Below are 16,992 nucleotides of genomic sequence, written 5' to 3'. Positions count from 1 at the left end.
TCCCTGGAGCACCTGTTCAGCCTACGCTGCCTCAGTAGAGCAGGGAAAATAATAAAAGATCCATCCCACCCCGGCCACCGTCTGTTTGTTCATCTGCCCTCTGGTCGACGTTTCAGGTCGATCAAATCCCGAACAAACAGACTTAAGAACAGTTTTTACCCCAGGGCCATACGAGAACTGAACACTACCTTCTGCACTAGGCAACACTGTTAAAACTTTTGTACTTAATATAATTGTATTTATTTGTTTTTGCATTTATTGCATATATGTTTTTACGCACCGTCAGGATTGGCTATTTTTAAATTTTGTTGTACTCATTGCAATGACAATAAATGAATATTATTATTATTATTATCAGCTTGACAAAAGGCAGAGGGTTCTATGGCCTGCTCCTGCTCCCATTTATCATGTCTGCTTCCTTACTTAAATCCCTCCTTCCCACAGCACGAATCGGATTGCCACAACTCATCTCCCCTTACTTACTGCTCTCTCTGTGCCTCTGGATAGTGTTGACCTTGATATCCTCCTGCAGCCCACCCTCCTTGTTGGAGATTAGGATTGGGAACAAGTTAAGGAATCCATTTTGTGTGAAAGGATCGCTTATCTCAGCTTCACTGCAACTGCTGTGCAGCTATAACCCTGGAATCAAAATGCCTGCAAAACCAGCCAGCAGACAGCATCTGCAGACTGTCAACAAACCATTACAGATTGAGCTGTTATCATGTCAAATAGCTTTGGAAAATTCTCTTTTCTCATGGGTAAATCCATATGTTTATCTTTCCTGTCAAAGTAAATAGGTAGAGCTATTTATGTTTTGTCCCGTGGCCTTGCTGAGGAAAGTTTTGAGTCCCTGCTAAACTGAGACAATACCTAATGCAAAACCCAATGCTGGAGAGGGTGGTAGAATGACTTTAAAAGCAAGGCTTTTGTCAAGAAAGACAGGAAATGCTGGCAACACTCAGAAGGTCAGAGTGCACGAATGGAAAGAGAGACGAGGAATGTTTCAGGCCTGGGACCCTTCAACAGAACTGAGAAAGAAAGAAATGTTAATCTTGGGGGCAGAGAAGAAGGGGGAGGGTGAGCCTGGCTCCACCAAGGTGCAGCACACAACGCCACAGGAGATTCTTTTTCCCCGTGGCTATTAAACTGCACAATTCCTTCCCTTCGGTTGTTGGCTAGACTGACTCCCCTCCCACCTCTGTTGTGGGCTAGACTGACTCCCCTTCCTCCCCTTCCCCCCCTCCCTATGTCGTGGGCTAGACTGACTCCCCTCCCACCTCTGTTGTTGGCTAGACTGACTCCCCTTCCCCCCCTCCCTATGTCGTGGGCTAGACTGACTTCCCTTCCCCCCTTCCTCCGTCGTGGGGTAAACTGACCCCTCCCCCCCCCACCTCTGTTGTGGGCTAGACTGAAGGACCTGTCCCAGTTACGTGATTTTTAAGGTGACTGCCGGCAACTGTCAAAGACGTAGCAGATTACCGAAATTTTCTTTTACCCTACGACAATGACCACGACAATGCCGAGTCAGGTCGATACAAGTTACTTTTTTTGTGAAACTAGCACCTGGCTAAGAGATTAGACCGTCTTCGGAAACATCGCAAAATTCCCACGCTTACCTGACCGTCAAACTGTCACCTCCAATCTACCTGTCAAATGTCCTGACGGTAAATAGATTGGTTAAACAAAACTATCTTCTGGTATCTTCAAATGCCTTTCCTTAATTTAATATTACATGCTTCTAAATGCACCTGCGACAACCTAGCAAACCTGGGGACAGCATGTGACAGCGCCCGCAATAAGCTACGATACCTGGTGACAAGCCAGCTGTCGCCGAGAAATTTCTATCTGGATTTTTTTTCCGCGACACGCCGAGATCCGCTACGATTCATTGAAGACTCCTCACGATCATGCCCCCGACACCCTGGCGAACATTCGGCGACAGCCTAGTCGCCGGCAGTCGCCTTAAAATCGCCTATGTGGGACAGGCCCTTTACTCCCCTCCCCCCCCCCTGTCGTGGGGTAGACTGACTCCTCTTCCCCCCCCCAATCTTTGCACATCCCCAATCCTGGACTTTCCACTCGTCACTTTTATTTCATGTATCTTGTTGTGTTTTATGACTGTCGACAGACCAAATTCCCTGCTGGGATAAATAAAGTTCTATCGTATCGTATGGGCGGAACAAGCTGATTTTCTTTGTTAGGGTGACATAATAAGACTGTCAGATTAAGCTTCTTAGACTTGTAACGTGAGGTTTGGCAGGCTTGGATTTTATTCCTTGGAGTGCAGGAGGCTGAGGGGCGATCCCATAGTGGTGTATAAAAGGATAATCGATAGGATGAACGCAGAGACGTTTACCTAGGATAGAGGAATCAAGAACCAGAGGACGTAGGGTAAGGTGAGAGGGGCAAATTTTAATGGGGCCCAAGGGGCAACTTTTACACTCGGAGGCCGATGGGTGTATGGAACGAGCTGCTCGTTCAGACTGGAACTATATGAGCATTTAAAAGACACTTGGACAGGTACATGGATAAAAAGGTTCAGAAGGACATTGGCCAAATAGACTAGGTTAGATAGAGCATCTTGATCGATATGGACGAGTTGGGCAGAAGGGCCTGAGTCCATGTTGTATGACTCTATGACTCTAAATAGTGGCAAGCAAAATGGCCAGTTCTCATATCAGCAGAAAGGAAGAGCAAGTTATACCAGGATTGTAGAATTCAACATCGAGTTCTAAAGGAAAATTATGCTGTTGCTAAAGCTTGCATTCGGCTTTGTTCTATTAGTGCAGCAGGCCGCAGACAGAGAGGCCAGTGGGAGTGGGATGTGAATTTAAGTGACTCGCTTGGTATTGCTGATGGACAGGAGACCACATCCTGAACACCGGATACAGTAGATCTTCAGACCCAGAATGCTGTCTGGCCATTCATTCCTTCATTTCCTTCCACAGATGCCTAATCCACTGAGTTTAGTTTAGTTTAGAGATACAGCGCGGAAACTGGCCCTTCAGCCCACCGAGTCCACACCGACCAGCAATCCCCACACATGAACACAAGCCTATGCACACTTGGGACAATTTACACTTTAAAAAAGTATACAAACCCAAGCTAATTAACCTTCAAACCTGTACGTCTTTGGACTGTGGGCGGAAACTGAAGATCTCGAAGAAAACCCACGTGGTCACAGGGAGAACGTACAAACTCCGTACAGACAGCACCCGTGGTCGGGATCGAACCCGGGTTTCCGGTCCTCCATCAGTTAAATTTCTGCTCAAGATTCCAGCTTTTGCCGTCTCCTGAATCTTCATTTTGCTGCTGGAGTTTGATTCTGTTTCAAGTTCATAACTCACTCATGGATACGCCTTGCCTATAATGACAAAATTCATATTCCTACCTCCATTCCTATCATCTCTCCAGGATCCTGTGCTTGCACAGGGCGGTTTGTTTCTTCTATTGCAAATGCATGAAGCCGGGCCCAGGAAAAACCCTGCAATGTTTCCCCTCGGGCATAAAAATAAATTTTGTGCTGACTTTTGGCAACAGACAGGAGACCACAAAAATAATTTGTCAATTGTCTGCAATCCCAATTCATATTTCCATACAATATAGAAAATCATTTGATCCACCGAGTTAATCAGGCTCACAGATAAATGTAATTCCCAATTAATTTATCCAGTAATCTATTCTTCCCACCAACATTTCCATTAACGACCCCAGATTCTACCCCGCACCTACACAACAGGGACCATTTATAGTGGCCGATTAACCAAGTGACCTGCATGTGTTTGGGACCATCCGGAGGAAACTCGCACAGACACAGGGAGCGTGTGCAGACTCCATAAAGGCAGCACGTGAGGTTAGGATTGAACCTCGGTAGCTGGGGTGTGAAGCAGCAGCTTTATCAGCCAACTGACCCAAATTTCACTGCTAAACAAATCTCTGTGAACAAACTCAATTGCCAGTTTGCTTGAGTGCAAGGCAACACATTTATTTAAAGCCCTTGATCACATGGAGACAGTGTAAAAATCAGGATGCATTCTAGAAGGAAATATTACAGTTCATACTGTACAATTATGGTACATAATTACATGTTTTTATTTTCAAAGTCATGCTTGGTTTTGAGAACAGTGCTGCTTAAAAATTTACAGGCCGTTGAATCTGCATGTTGACTGCACCGTAGTCTACCAGGTACATCGGCCACTGCTGTGGAGAGAGAGAGAGAGAGAGAAATAAATTAAAATGTTAGTGCACACAATGGGCAGGTTACTGACCTGAGAACCGTCCCAAATGCATATGCTCCCAGTTGCAGGAATGAATTTGTTTAATGTTGAACACAAATAAACTGCGATCTGCATTAAGAGTTGCATCATACCGGGATGCACCCGAGTTCAAATCTGTGGTAGCTCTGAACCTGCGCCTGTGCCTGTACAACCAGAGACAGTCACACCAAAGAAATGGTGATTCTGCAGGAAAAATCTTCCTCCTCTTTACAAACTTTAAACATCTATCTCCCAACTCAGGTCCACTTCGAATGCCTTAAAAGACTTATTTGTTTTAATCAATAGTAAACAGGCTGACAACCTGTTGGCACTTGTAAGTAATTACCTGATTAAATGAGAGGCTACATCTGTAGCAGTGGAAATTTGGGTGTGCCTTTCAGGTTTATATATATATATAAAAAAATATAAGTAAACAGGTTTACTGACAAGGTAGTTGTACAGAAAGCTTGGAAATGGGATCAGTGCTAGATTGTGGACTGGTGTTATTTTTGCATCCAATATTTTGTTCGTGTGATGTCCAACAAGCAAGCCTTAAATTCCAGATTGCATTTATACAGGATATTTAAATTCCAACATTTTAGATTCCAGCATCTGCAATTTCCATTTAGTTTAGTTGAGAGATGCAGAGCAGAAACCAGGCCCTTCGGCCCACCGAGTCTGCACTGACCAGCGATCCCCGCCCATTAATATTATCCTACGCACACTAAGGACAATTTACACTTATACCCAGCCAATTAACCTACAAACCTCTACGTCTTTGGAGTGTGGGAGGAAACCTAAGATCTCGGAGAAAATCCACGCAGTCAAGGGGAGAACGCACAAACTCCGTACAGACAGCAGCCTTAATTGGGATCAAACCCGGGTCTCCGGTGCTGCACGCGCTGTAAGGCAGCAACTCTACTGCTGCGCCACCGTGCAGCCTATTGTCTTCAGTATTTAAATTTTGTCTTTATTGTAGGCAAGTATATTATAGTTAAAGATAGATAATAATAATGTAGACTAGCTTAAAGTAGATAAAACAAACCAGATATGAAGGTAATATAAAACTTGATTCATTGAATATATAAAATAAGGGGAATTAAACAAGGGGATGAACGCTCATATACAGAAGAATTAAAAAATAAAATAAGCTGCGTGATAGAACAAGTGTTGGATAGTTCACAGTGGGATGTAGAGCCACACAAGACAATGACAAAAGATGTATCATATATCAAGAGTGGTGAGTAACTTGGTGAGTTTTAGGTACATTAGGGAATATATCTGTCAATAATGCAAATAAAGCTTAAAAATAGTGAGAATAGACACAAAAAGCTGGAGTAACTCAGCGGGACAAGCAGCATCTCTGGAGAGAAGGAATGGGTGACGTTTCGGGTCGAGACCCTTCTTCAGACTGGTTAGGGATAAGGGAAACAAGAGATATAGACGGTGGTGTGGAGAGATAAAGAACAATGAGTGCAAGATATGCAAAAAAGTAACGATGATAAAGGAAACAGGCCATTGTTAGCTGTGTGTAGGGTGAAAATGAGAATCTAGTGCAACTTGGAAGGGGCAGGGATAGGGAGAGGGAGGGAATGCCAGGGCCAAAAAATGAAATCAATATTCATACCACTGGGCTGTAAGCTGCCCAAGTGAAATATGAGATGCTGTTCCTCCAATTTGTGTTTAGCCTCACTCTGGTAATGGAGGACACCGAGGACAGAAAGGTCTGTGGAGGAATGGGATGGAGAATTAAAGTGTCTAACAACCGGGAGATCAGGTAGGTTCAGGCGGGCTGAGTGAAGGTGTTCCGCTAAACGATCGTCCAGTCTGCGCTTGGCCTCGTCGATGTATAGGAGTCCACGTCTTGAACAATCTTAAAAATAGTGAGGATTGTTTATTGATACAATGTGCTCTGAAAATGTGCTCTTCATCTTGAGACTTCAGATCCCAAGTTCTAGACTCCTCAACCACCCCCCTCCCTCCTCTCTATCCTGTCATCTCCTCAGTGTTTTGCACGTCTCAATAAAGGTCACCTCAGAGACTCAATTTTAAGAGAAACCTGACTTGACCAACTCGATCCCCCTACATACCACAGACCTGCCATCTCATTTCACATAATGCTGGAGTAACTCAGCACGTCAGGCAGCATCTCAGGAGAGAAGGAATGGGTGACGTTTTGGGTCGAGACCCTTCTTCAGACTGATGTCAGGGGGGCGGGACAAAGGAAGGATATAGGTGGAGACAGGAAGATAGAGGGAGAACTGGGAAGGGGGAGGGGAAGAGAGGGACAGAGGAACAATAAAGTTGGAGAAGTCAATGTTCATACCGCTGGGCTGCAAGCTGCCCAAGCGAAATATGAGGTGCTGTTCCTCCAATTTCCGGTGGGCCTCACTAGGGCACTGGAGGAGGCCCATGATAGAAAGGTCAGACTGGGAGTGGGAGGGGGAGTTGAAGTGCTCAGCCACCGGGAGATCAGGTTGGTTAAGGCGGACTGAGCGAAGGTGTTGAGCGAAACGATCGCCGAGCCTGCGTTTGGTTTCGCCGATGTAAAGAAGTTGACATCTAGAGCAGCGGATACAATAGATGAGGTTGGAGGAGATGCAGGTGAACCTCTGTCTCACCTGGAAAGACTGTTTGGGACCTTGGATGGAGTTGAGGGGGGAGGTAAAGGAACAGGTGTTGCATCTCCTGCGGTTGCAGGGGAAAGTGCCCAGGGATGGGGTCTGAAGAAGGGTCTCGACCCGAAACGTCACCCATTCCTTCTCTCCTGAGATGCTGCCTGACCTGCTGAGTTACTCCAGCATTTTGTGAAATAAACACCTTCGATTTGTACCAGCGTCTGCAGTTATTTTCTTACATTACCCTGCCATCTCATGAACTAGTCGGGGAAATCCTCACTGCACACTCTATACCAAATATGCCCTTTAGATAAGGAAACCAAAAAACTCAATACTCGTTGCTCCATGTATAATTTTAGTAAACACCTTTATTCCCTCCCTCAAATCCTCTTGCAACAAAGTTTAGTAGTAGGGAAGAGCAAGGAAAACAATGAAACAGAACTTCTATTCAGGAAGGGGACTCATTTTGCTGGACTGAGAGGGGATCCAGCCAGAGATAAGCAGAACCAGCGGTTTAGCAACACAAACAGATTCATTGGCCACTTCCTGTGACCTTGTAGTGGTGTTGATTTATTATTGTTACGTGTACTGAGATAGTGAAAAACCTTGCTTTGTGTGCAATCCAGCCAAATTAAACTATACATCCCACACAAAGGGTAAGGAAACAAGAATGCAGAATGTAGTGTCACAGCGACAGAGAAAACGCTGATTAAAAAAATAGTGCAAGGACCGCAACAATGTGGTTTAGTTTATTGTCACATGTACCGAGGTACAGTGAAAAGCTTTTTGGTTGCATGCTATCCATTCAGCGGAAAGACTAAATATGATTACAATCAAGCCATCCACGGTATACAGATACAGGGAAAGGGAATAATGTTTAGTGCAAGGTAAAGTTCAATTAAAGATAGACCAAGGGCCTCCAATGAGGTTAAAGGTAGGTTAGGACCACTCTCTAGTTGGTGGTAGGGTGATTCAGTTGCCTGAGAATAGCTGGGAAGAAACTGTCCTTGAATCTTTAGGTCTGGAAGAATCTGGGAGACTGGGAATATATGTGTGGTTTATGAGATGTTTGTTCAAGAGTCTGATAATAGCAGGGAAGAAATTGTGGTCCTTGAATCCAGTGGTACGTGCTTTCAAGCATTTGTATCTTCTGCCTGATGGGAGGGGAGATAAGAGGGAATGATCGTGATGTGTGATCATTGATTATGTTGACTTCTTTTCTGAGGCGTGTGAAGTATAGATGGAATTGACTGGGTGCTGGTATGTGGGATGGACTGGGCTACCTCCACAACTCTGCAATTTCTCGTTGTCTTGGGCAGTTGCCAAAACAAGCCGTGATGAATCCCGATAAGATGCTTCCTGTGGAGCATCTGTAGAAATTGGTAAGTGTCGTTGGAGAAATGCTGCATATCTTTAGTCATGTGAGGAACATCATCAATGTGATTGGACCAGAACAAATTGGTGGTGATATTTAAACCAAAAGGTTTCGACCATCTCCTCTTCAGTGTCATTGATGCAGACTGGGGCATGTATTCCACCCTGCTTCCTGAGGTTGATAACTAGCCCCGAGCCACTGACTCTGTAATCCCATGGCTGGGTAGGTGGTGAGTTCTAGTTGGACGATTAGAAAGCGTTCCAGCAATCACAATACATTAAAAGTCGGCACCTTGAATTTTTGCAAGGATGTTACACTGGAGTTATGTTTATGTTTAATCTTTATGTAGTTTTGTATCTTGTTGCTTTTTTTGGTATGACTGTATGGTAAATCAAATTTCACTGTACCTCGGTACACGTGACAATAAAGGGCCATTGAACCATTGAGTTTGAGTTGCGCATTTAATGATTTATCAAGGAAATAGTTAGTTACTTGGTCAGCCTGGTCCAGGAGGCAGTTACAGCAAATGTAAAGAGCAATGACTGTTCTTTGTTATTGTATTTTTCATAGTTTATTTTTTATGGTTTATTGTCAAAATAAAGAAATCACCTAATTGGAATTTGGTTTCCACATACATCATCGGGGAGAAGGCAGGAAAATGGGATTAGGAGGCAGAGATCAGCCATGATTGAATGGTGGAGTGGACTCGATGGGCTGAATGGCCTAATTCTACTCTCATTCTATTCTAATTTGTGAACTTGTGAACGCACTGCAAGTGTCATTTGGAGCTTTAGGTTGTCCATTTCTTCAATTCTTTTGAGGGCTGTGAGGACTGGGAACACGATGAGAATGCACCAGCTTCTCTTCCCTAATATGAAGTAATTCAGTTAATCCCATTGCAAAACTATCTTAATATTGGCAATGGTAATCGCAAACGGGTTGCACCAGCAATGGCTGCCTTGCCAACAGTCTGTCTTGTCCACTTGTCCATTCCTTCTTTGTTGTTTTATAGTATGTGTTAAATGTATGTTTTTGTGTTCTTTAGCTTGTTTTATGTGGCGGGGGGGGGGGGGTGGGGCGGGGGTTGGGGGAAACTTTTAAAAATCTCTTACCTCGACGGACATGCGATCTTTTTCCGTATCGTATCTTCGTCTGCACTACGGCCTAACATCGAGGAGCTGGCGGCCTCTGCTGGAGACCCACTTTGGGAGCTCCAGCCGCGGGAGCCTGCAGGACTTACCATCATGGAGATCCCTGTTGGGGATTGACCACGGAGTTCCAACTGTGGGAGCCTGCGGACTTTAACATCGCGGAGCTCGCAGTCCCTGGTTAGAGACCGACTTCGGGAGCTCCAAGCCGTGGGAGCTTCTACCGTGTTAAATAGTCAATAAATCGACAAATATATCTTCCATTGAAGGGAAACGATTACAATGTAAAAGTGGTCCATCGGCGGCTCACCATGAAAGTGGAGGATGTTATGGGATTGGAAGAAAAGGTATAGTTATGAATAGCTGAAAAATGGAAGAATTTTAGAAACCAATAAAGGATGACAAAAAACTGCTCTGATGGAAACGACAAAATTCTCCGGTTTCCTCCCACATCCTAAAGACGTGCGGGTTTGTGGGTCAATCGGCCTCCGTAAATTGCCACTAATATGTAAGGAGTGGGCAAGAAAGTGGGATAACATACTGTAGAACCCGAGTGAACAGATGATCGATGGTCGGCGTTGACTAGATGGGCCGAAGGGCCTATTCTGTGCTGTATTTCTAAACTAAACTAAACTGCCAACAAATAAATAACATGAATTATTGCAAGTATTTAAAGGGAAAGCGTATCCTGAAAGAGTATCCTGTAGCAGGATGATTCCTCTGGTGGGCAGCCTAAAGCCAGGGCTAAGGTCAGGGGATAGAAGGCTGTCCTTAAGAGCATTAGATCCATAAGGAAACTTTCCTCTGAGGCTTGTGAATGCCGAGTCATTATGTATAATCAAGGGCGAGACGGACAGATCTTTGGTTTCCCGGGGAGATGAAGATTATGGGTATTGAGCTGGAAAGATGGGCTGAGGACAGGATCAGATCAACCACAATCGCGAACATCGGCGTGGGCTCCTCCCTCTGTTTTAGGAACTTGTGACATTCAAAACCCTTCTTGATCCAATAGATGTCCTCTTCAGAAAAGCAATGTGTACGAACGCAAATAAAACAATCTTCTTGTAGTCTTATTCATCATTTTTAGACGAATTATAAAATCGCTGAACCATTTCCTAATGCTTTGTAGAACTTGATAATCCATCTGGAGCAACGATTATCCTGCTATTATAAAGTCTCAAGCTCCAAACTCCATGTTCCATGTGGTCTAGTGCATCATTTTACGTCTGAAAGTTGGCTCAACTTCAGCATACAGTTGAGCTGAATCTGCAATTTATTTCCATCTTGGAAAGCTGCGTGACTTGGACGGAAACCTGCAATCTGTGCTTTCCTTGCATTACTGCCCTTGCTTTTCTTGGTAGTAGAAGTAACAGGCTTGGGTGCTGTTATCAGTGTAGCCTAGGTTGAGCAGTGCATTTAGTAGATTTTAGACTTCAGAGGTACAGTGTGGAAACAGGCCCTCCGTTCCACCGAGTCTGTGCCGACCACCCCGTACACTAACCTACTCCACACTGGGGACAATTTTACACCTTACCAAAGCAAATTAACCTATAAACCTGTGCGTCTTTGGGGTGTGAGTGGAAGCTGGAGCACCCGGAGAAAACCCACGTGGTCACAAGGAGATTGTACAAACTCTGTGTAGACAGGTTCTAACTTGGGTCTCTGCCGCTGGAAGGCAGCAACTCTACTGCTGCGTCACTGTGCAAGCCCTAATCTCTACCAGTTGGTAGAGTAGATGGTACACACTGCTGACACTGTACATTGATGGAGGAGAGAATGAGTGTTTTGGGTGATTGATGTGGTTACTTTGTCCTGGAAGATGTTCTGCTTCTTGAGAGTTGTTGGTGCTGCAAACATCCAGGCAAGTGGAGAGTATTCCATTGCACTCATGACTTGTGGCTTGTAGATAGTGGAAAGGCCTGAGAATTGTCAGGAGGTGAATCACTTACCACAGGATAGCCTCTGACCTGCTCTTGTAGCCACAATACATCTATAGGAGCCATTTATGTTTAGACTAGCTACTGTTGGCATATTATATTATTTTGTCCAGATATATCTTGCCGTATTATTTTGGACACTTGGAGGCGGTCGTTAGGTGAACAGGGTGGTGTATATATGGGCATAACAGACTGGGAGTGGTCAGATACAGGGAGGGAGAGTATATAGTTCTTACCAGACCTGTGAGCGGACGGGGGAACAGACCTGGGAAAGACTTGGAAACCTAGGTCCAGACCAGGGTCAGAGCAGCCAGCTATGACTTGTATGCAAAATAAGTACAGCCTGGTATGTTCATCTCCTTGTTTGTACAACTACTTCAATAAACATCTAATTAAACTGGAAAAAACGACTGGAAGATCTGTTCTGTTGGGTTTGTGTAAGCTCATTCCGACTCCCTGTATTGTAATGGCAATTAGAAAATAATTTATTGGATAAGTCTGGAAGTTGCCATTACAACATCCTTACATGGCTGGTCCAATTGAGCTTTTGGTCAATGATGATACTCTTGTATATTGATGCTGGGGAACTCTTGTAATGCCATTGAATACTCATGGTAGGTTGCTAGATGCTGGCTTGTTGGAGATGGGCAGTGTCAGGCATTGTAGCGGCTCAAATGTTACTTGCAACTTCGCTCATGTCTGAATGATGTTCCTTCCAGTCTTCAGCGGATGATAACCACAGGTGAATTTAATGCATCAAAAATACAGCGCGGAAACAGGCCTTTTCGGCCCACCAAGTCCGCGCCGCCCAGCGATCCCCGCACACTAACACTATCCTACACCCACTAGGGACAATTTTTTACATTTACCCAGTCAATTAACCTACATACCTGTACGTCTTTGGAGTGTGGGAGGAAACAGAAGATCTCGGAGAAAACCCACGCAGGTCACGGGGAGAACGTACAAACTCCTTACAGTGCAGCACCCGTAGTCAGGATCAAACCTGAGTCTCCGGCGCTGCATTCGCTGTAAAGCAGCAACTCTACCGCTGCGCTACCATGCCGCCCTATGGGTGGCTTGCTTGTAAATCACGACCAGTCTTCTGCTGACTGGATAGCACGTAACAAAAAAGCTTTTCACTGTACCTCGGTACACCTGACAATAAACTCAATTAAACTAAACTAAACTAAATAGAGCTTGAAAGCTCCGAGGTCCAGATTTAAGAACAGTTCCTTCCCCACTGCTATCCGAGTCCTGAACCAATCACCACATTCATACCTCATTCCCAGAGGTGCTGCTGTGTATTCTTACGCATAACTCTACCTCATTTGGTTATGTCTTTATTCTACATTGATATTCTTTTACACTGATATTCAGATTACACTACAATCTTGCACCAATCTTCTGTTTTACACTCATTGTATTGTATTTATCACAACTAGATGTATCCATTTTACTGTTGAGCTTCATTGCACTCTGATTATTGTCCTTGTGAACATGACAGTAATCTAATCGGAATCTGGATCTAGTTGTAAGAATTCTTCATAAGTATCATTTACAGGGATTCCATGGAACTATATCAATGGTCACACAGAATCCGTGGCGATGTTACTGCGGATGAGAGAGGTGATATCTCCAGGAAACATTTCAAACGTTCAAACTATACAATGTACAACCAGTGACATTCACAGGAAAACCATCAGTTGTACACTGTATAATTTGAAAAACATTCAGTTCCTTGTGCTGTGTAACAAATAGCAGATGGTGCCTTGAAGCAGTGATTGAAGCTAAGTGAAGCTGTTAGCTGTTTTTGGCAATAAAGGATAATTTGCCACAACAATGAATGGATCAAGCATTCTAGTCAATGAAGAGTTCTCCAGTGGTGAGAAAATATAGATTTCTTCTAGACTCCCCCACTATTTCTGGACACTTGTCGAGAAATCTTTCAGAATTTCACGCTGTTTTCATAGAATTTCAATGTTAACAATTCAATTTCTATGAATTTTGAACTATATATAGAAATTCTCCTCAGAATTTCTGCTGACTATTGGAGGAAAAACATTTTTGTGTTTCATCTGTCCCTCAGCTGGTTCAGGATTATCAGTTGCTGGATGTTGTCATTCATATGATCTCTAGGCAATCTATGGTAATTTTAGAGCCAAGCTCCATCCTCTCATATAACTCTCCCTGGTTTCCCCTCCCGGAGACTAGATGGAAGAGTTCAACACTGAGGAACTCACTCTCCCATCTGATAAGGGGTGGTAAAGCCTGTCTAGCACCCTGGTATTCACCGGGAAACACAGCGGAGGTCAGGCACAAAAAGTTGGAGTGACTCAGTGGGTCAAGCAGCATCTCTGGAGAAAAGGAATAGGTGATGTTTCAGGTCGAGACCCTTCTTCAGACTGAGAGTCAGGGGAAAGGGAATCTATTGGCCTAGATCTATTGGTCTAGTAACAGGTCTACATTTAGCGGCCATGGGAAACATGCTTCTGCATGTTATTCAACACTGTCATGGCAGGAATACAGCCTCTGTTCAGATTCATCAACCGTGCGTGATATGCGATGGATGAGAACACGTACCTATGGTCCTGCCATGCTGCTTACTGATGGGGAATCAAAAACACCATGATCAACACCAAGTAAAATCTAAAAAAAATCATTACCACAAGGGAGACAGGGTTTGGCGATACACCTGCCTCCATGTTAGAAGATGACGGTACAATGTTCCCCTCCGACACTCTTCTTCTCTTTCGTTTGAGCACCGTTTCTGATTTGGATGCTTGAAAAGATAAGACAAAGTACCCAGTGTTACCAGTGAACAGTAAACAGAGAAGAAGGTTTGCAGAGTTAAACTCCAGCTCACCCCAAACCTTTCCTATTGAACATTCTGGCTTTTTGTGTCCTCCCCCCACCCCATCCCCTTCCCCTCCCCTTCCCCTCCCCTTCCCCTCCCCTCCCCTCCTCACTCCCGAGATCGCAGCTCCTTTCATGAGTAGAACTCTAGGGAGGCTGACGGGTGTTTTGCACTCTTGAGGAGAGTTTCCTCTCCTACATAAACATCGGGTGTATTTGCTACTGGACTAGTAATTGCAGCCTGACTAAACCATGAGGAATTTACGTCCAGTTAAAAGAAATCTAGAAACAGACAAATCAACCCTGATTAAGAAAGGAAACCTGATGGTGTTGATCAGAGGATTTGTACTCTCTCGTCCCGTACTGGTGTAATTCCTTCTTAACTGACTAGCAAGCCAAATTCTATGTGTAGGATGAACAGCAGATGCTGGTTTAAACCGAAGTTGGGCACAAAAAGCTGGAGTAACTCAGCCGAATAGGTAGCATCTCTGGGGAGAAGGAATGGATGATGTTTCGGGTTGACACCCTTCTTCAGACCCGAAACCTCACCCATTCCTTCTCTCCAGAGATGCTGCCTGTCCCGCTGAGTTACTCCAGCAAATTCCACATTAGTGACTCAGTCCAATTTCATTTCAACACAGGTAGGACTAATGAATTGGAATGCGTAGGAAGGAACTGCAGTTTAAACCGAAGATAAGACACAAAATGCTGAGGTGACTCACGAACAACATCAATTTAGCATTTTATCCAAGCCAAATTCTATGCTGGGCAACAATCCTCTCTGATATAGACCTGAAAATGTGAATCATCTCCTGCATGTGTGCAGCCATCTCTCAGCTACGGCAGACGTTGATGACAAAATGTACTACTGGCTTCACTGTGCCAGGGCACAGTCTGGCCACCCAAGGAAAGCTATCAAAAAGCCAACTCGAGGACAAAGTTTGTGGTTTACTATGTTTGTGGTCTCTGCCCTGCTGTGTGCTTTACATAAGGATCAGCTACAGGAGGCTCCTGGCAGCACTGGAGTGGTACAACCAATGATGTGGGGTTTTTTTTTAATGAACTTTTTGTTGTTGTTTAATGAACTGTTTTGTTGTTTTGGGCGGCACAGTCACGAGGCGGTTGAGTTGCTTCCTTACAGCGCTTACAGCGCCAGAGACCCGGGTTTGATCATGACCACGGGTGTTGTCTGTACGGAGTTTGCATGTTCTCCCTGTGGGTTTTCTCTAAGATCTTCAGTTTCCTCCCACACTCCAAAGACATACAGGTTTTTGTAGGTTAATTGGCTTGGTATAAATGTAAATTGCCCCTAGTGTGTGTAGGGTGGTGTTAATGTGCGGGGATCGCTGGTCGGTGTGGACTCGGTGGGCCGAAGGGCCTGTTTCTGTGCTGTATCTCTAAACTAAACTGAATTACATGGTACCTACTGAGTGCTACGTTTGCATACCTGTTGTGCTGCTTCAAGTAAGAATTTAATTGTTCAGCTTCAGGACATAAGACAACAAAACACTCTTGCCTCTTGGCTGTCTTGAGAACATACTCCAAGTCTAAGATAAGCAAGGCTAAAGCCCCAGCTTAGGGACTCCAATTATACTCGGCAGGTCATATTGTTCACACGCGTGTCACCAGACTCCTGAAAAAGGCACTCTACTCTGAGCTCCCACTGCAAGAGATTATCAGCTTAACACTGAAAACAATACAAGGCCATTCTCAAGGCTGTCTCCAAAAAAGTGCAGCTTTCCTTCCAACATTGGCAAGTCCCCGACCCAGGATGGAGGAGGGGCATTTAACTCATTGCTGGGGGCGAGCAATTTAAACTGTGAAGAGAGCACATCACCTCCCAAACTACGTGCACACTTCCTGCCCCCCCTGCGTCTGCAGGTCCCATGTTGGGTCGGCATCATCAGAACTTGCATAACTGGAGTGGAAATGAGTCCTTCTTCACCCTGAGATTCAGTTAAAACAACAGTCAGGAGGTGGCGTCTCCAGTCATATTTCCCGATCTTGCTTCCTGCCCTCTCGATTCAAATCGGCAGCATGTTGGTGCAGTGATAGAGTTGCTGCCTTACAACGCCAGAGACCTGCGTTCGATCCTGACCACGGGTGCTGTCTTTATTGTTATGTTTGTTACGTTCTTCCTGTGACTGTGCGGGTTTCTTCTGGGTGCCCCAGTTTCCTCCAGATTTGTAGGTTAATCGGCTTTGGTAAAAATCGTAAATTGTCCCCGGTGTGTAGGATAGTGCTTGGGTATGGGGAATTGCTGGTCGGCATGAACTTGGTGGGCCGAAGGGCGTGTTTCGTGCTGTATCTCTAAACTAAACTGAAATGAGGATCTGTTATCCTGAGAACTCTCAGCTTGGTTTTATTCACCCACACAATGGACGAGCTTTCCAAGACACCCAGCGGCCACTGATACGACTTGCTCACTCCATATGCTTGCCACACAGACCCAAGCCATCTCCGGGAATCATTAAACGATGATCAGGAGCAGATGCTCAGTTTCTCCATCCATCTTCCCCTCTCACTGACAAGGCAGCTGCATCCTCCTGTCCGTTTGGTTCAATCAAACTGGAAGGAAAGCAGCTAATGGGTACATTGTTGAGTAGAAGCAAGGAACTGCAGATGATGGTTTACCAAGGAAAGACACAAAGTGCTGGAGTAACTCAGTGGGTCAGGCAACATACCTGGAGAACAGGGATAGGTGAGTTTTGGGTGGGGACCATTCTTCAGACTGAAACGTCACCTCTCCACGTTCTCCAAGGGTGCTGGCTGACCCACTGATACATTATTGAGATGTTCTTGCAC

At 44.8% G+C, this 16,992-nt stretch overlaps 1 protein-coding gene across 7 annotated transcripts in view; it reads right to left on the bottom strand.

Moving 5' to 3' along the window:
- Positions 1-3,999: 3,999 nt before the first annotated feature.
- Positions 4,000-16,992, bottom strand: part of gtf2ird1 (GTF2I repeat domain containing 1) — a 135,772-nt gene continuing 122,779 nt past the window's right edge. For 5 of the 7 annotated variants that reach the window (XM_078422228.1, XM_078422230.1, XM_078422227.1 and 2 more), the window contains 2 exons: positions 13,998-14,113; positions 4,000-4,200 (listed from right to left, as the gene is read on the bottom strand). In XM_078422228.1, coding sequence (XP_078278354.1) covers positions 4,132-4,200; positions 13,998-14,113 — 185 coding nt within the window. In that variant the 3' untranslated portion in view covers positions 4,000-4,131. Of the gene's footprint in view, positions 4,201-6,022; positions 6,130-13,997; positions 14,114-16,992 lie in introns of all 7 variants that reach the window. The other 2 variants (XM_078422234.1, XM_078422233.1) reach the window with 2 other exon arrangements.

The sequence above is a fragment of the Rhinoraja longicauda genome, chromosome 26 (genome assembly GCF_053455715.1).
Source record: "Rhinoraja longicauda isolate Sanriku21f chromosome 26, sRhiLon1.1, whole genome shotgun sequence".
Lineage (NCBI taxonomy): Eukaryota > Metazoa > Chordata > Chondrichthyes > Rajiformes > Arhynchobatidae > Rhinoraja > Rhinoraja longicauda.
The sequence above is the reverse complement of the archived record's forward strand: the minus strand, read 5'-3'. Positions and strand labels throughout refer to the sequence as shown.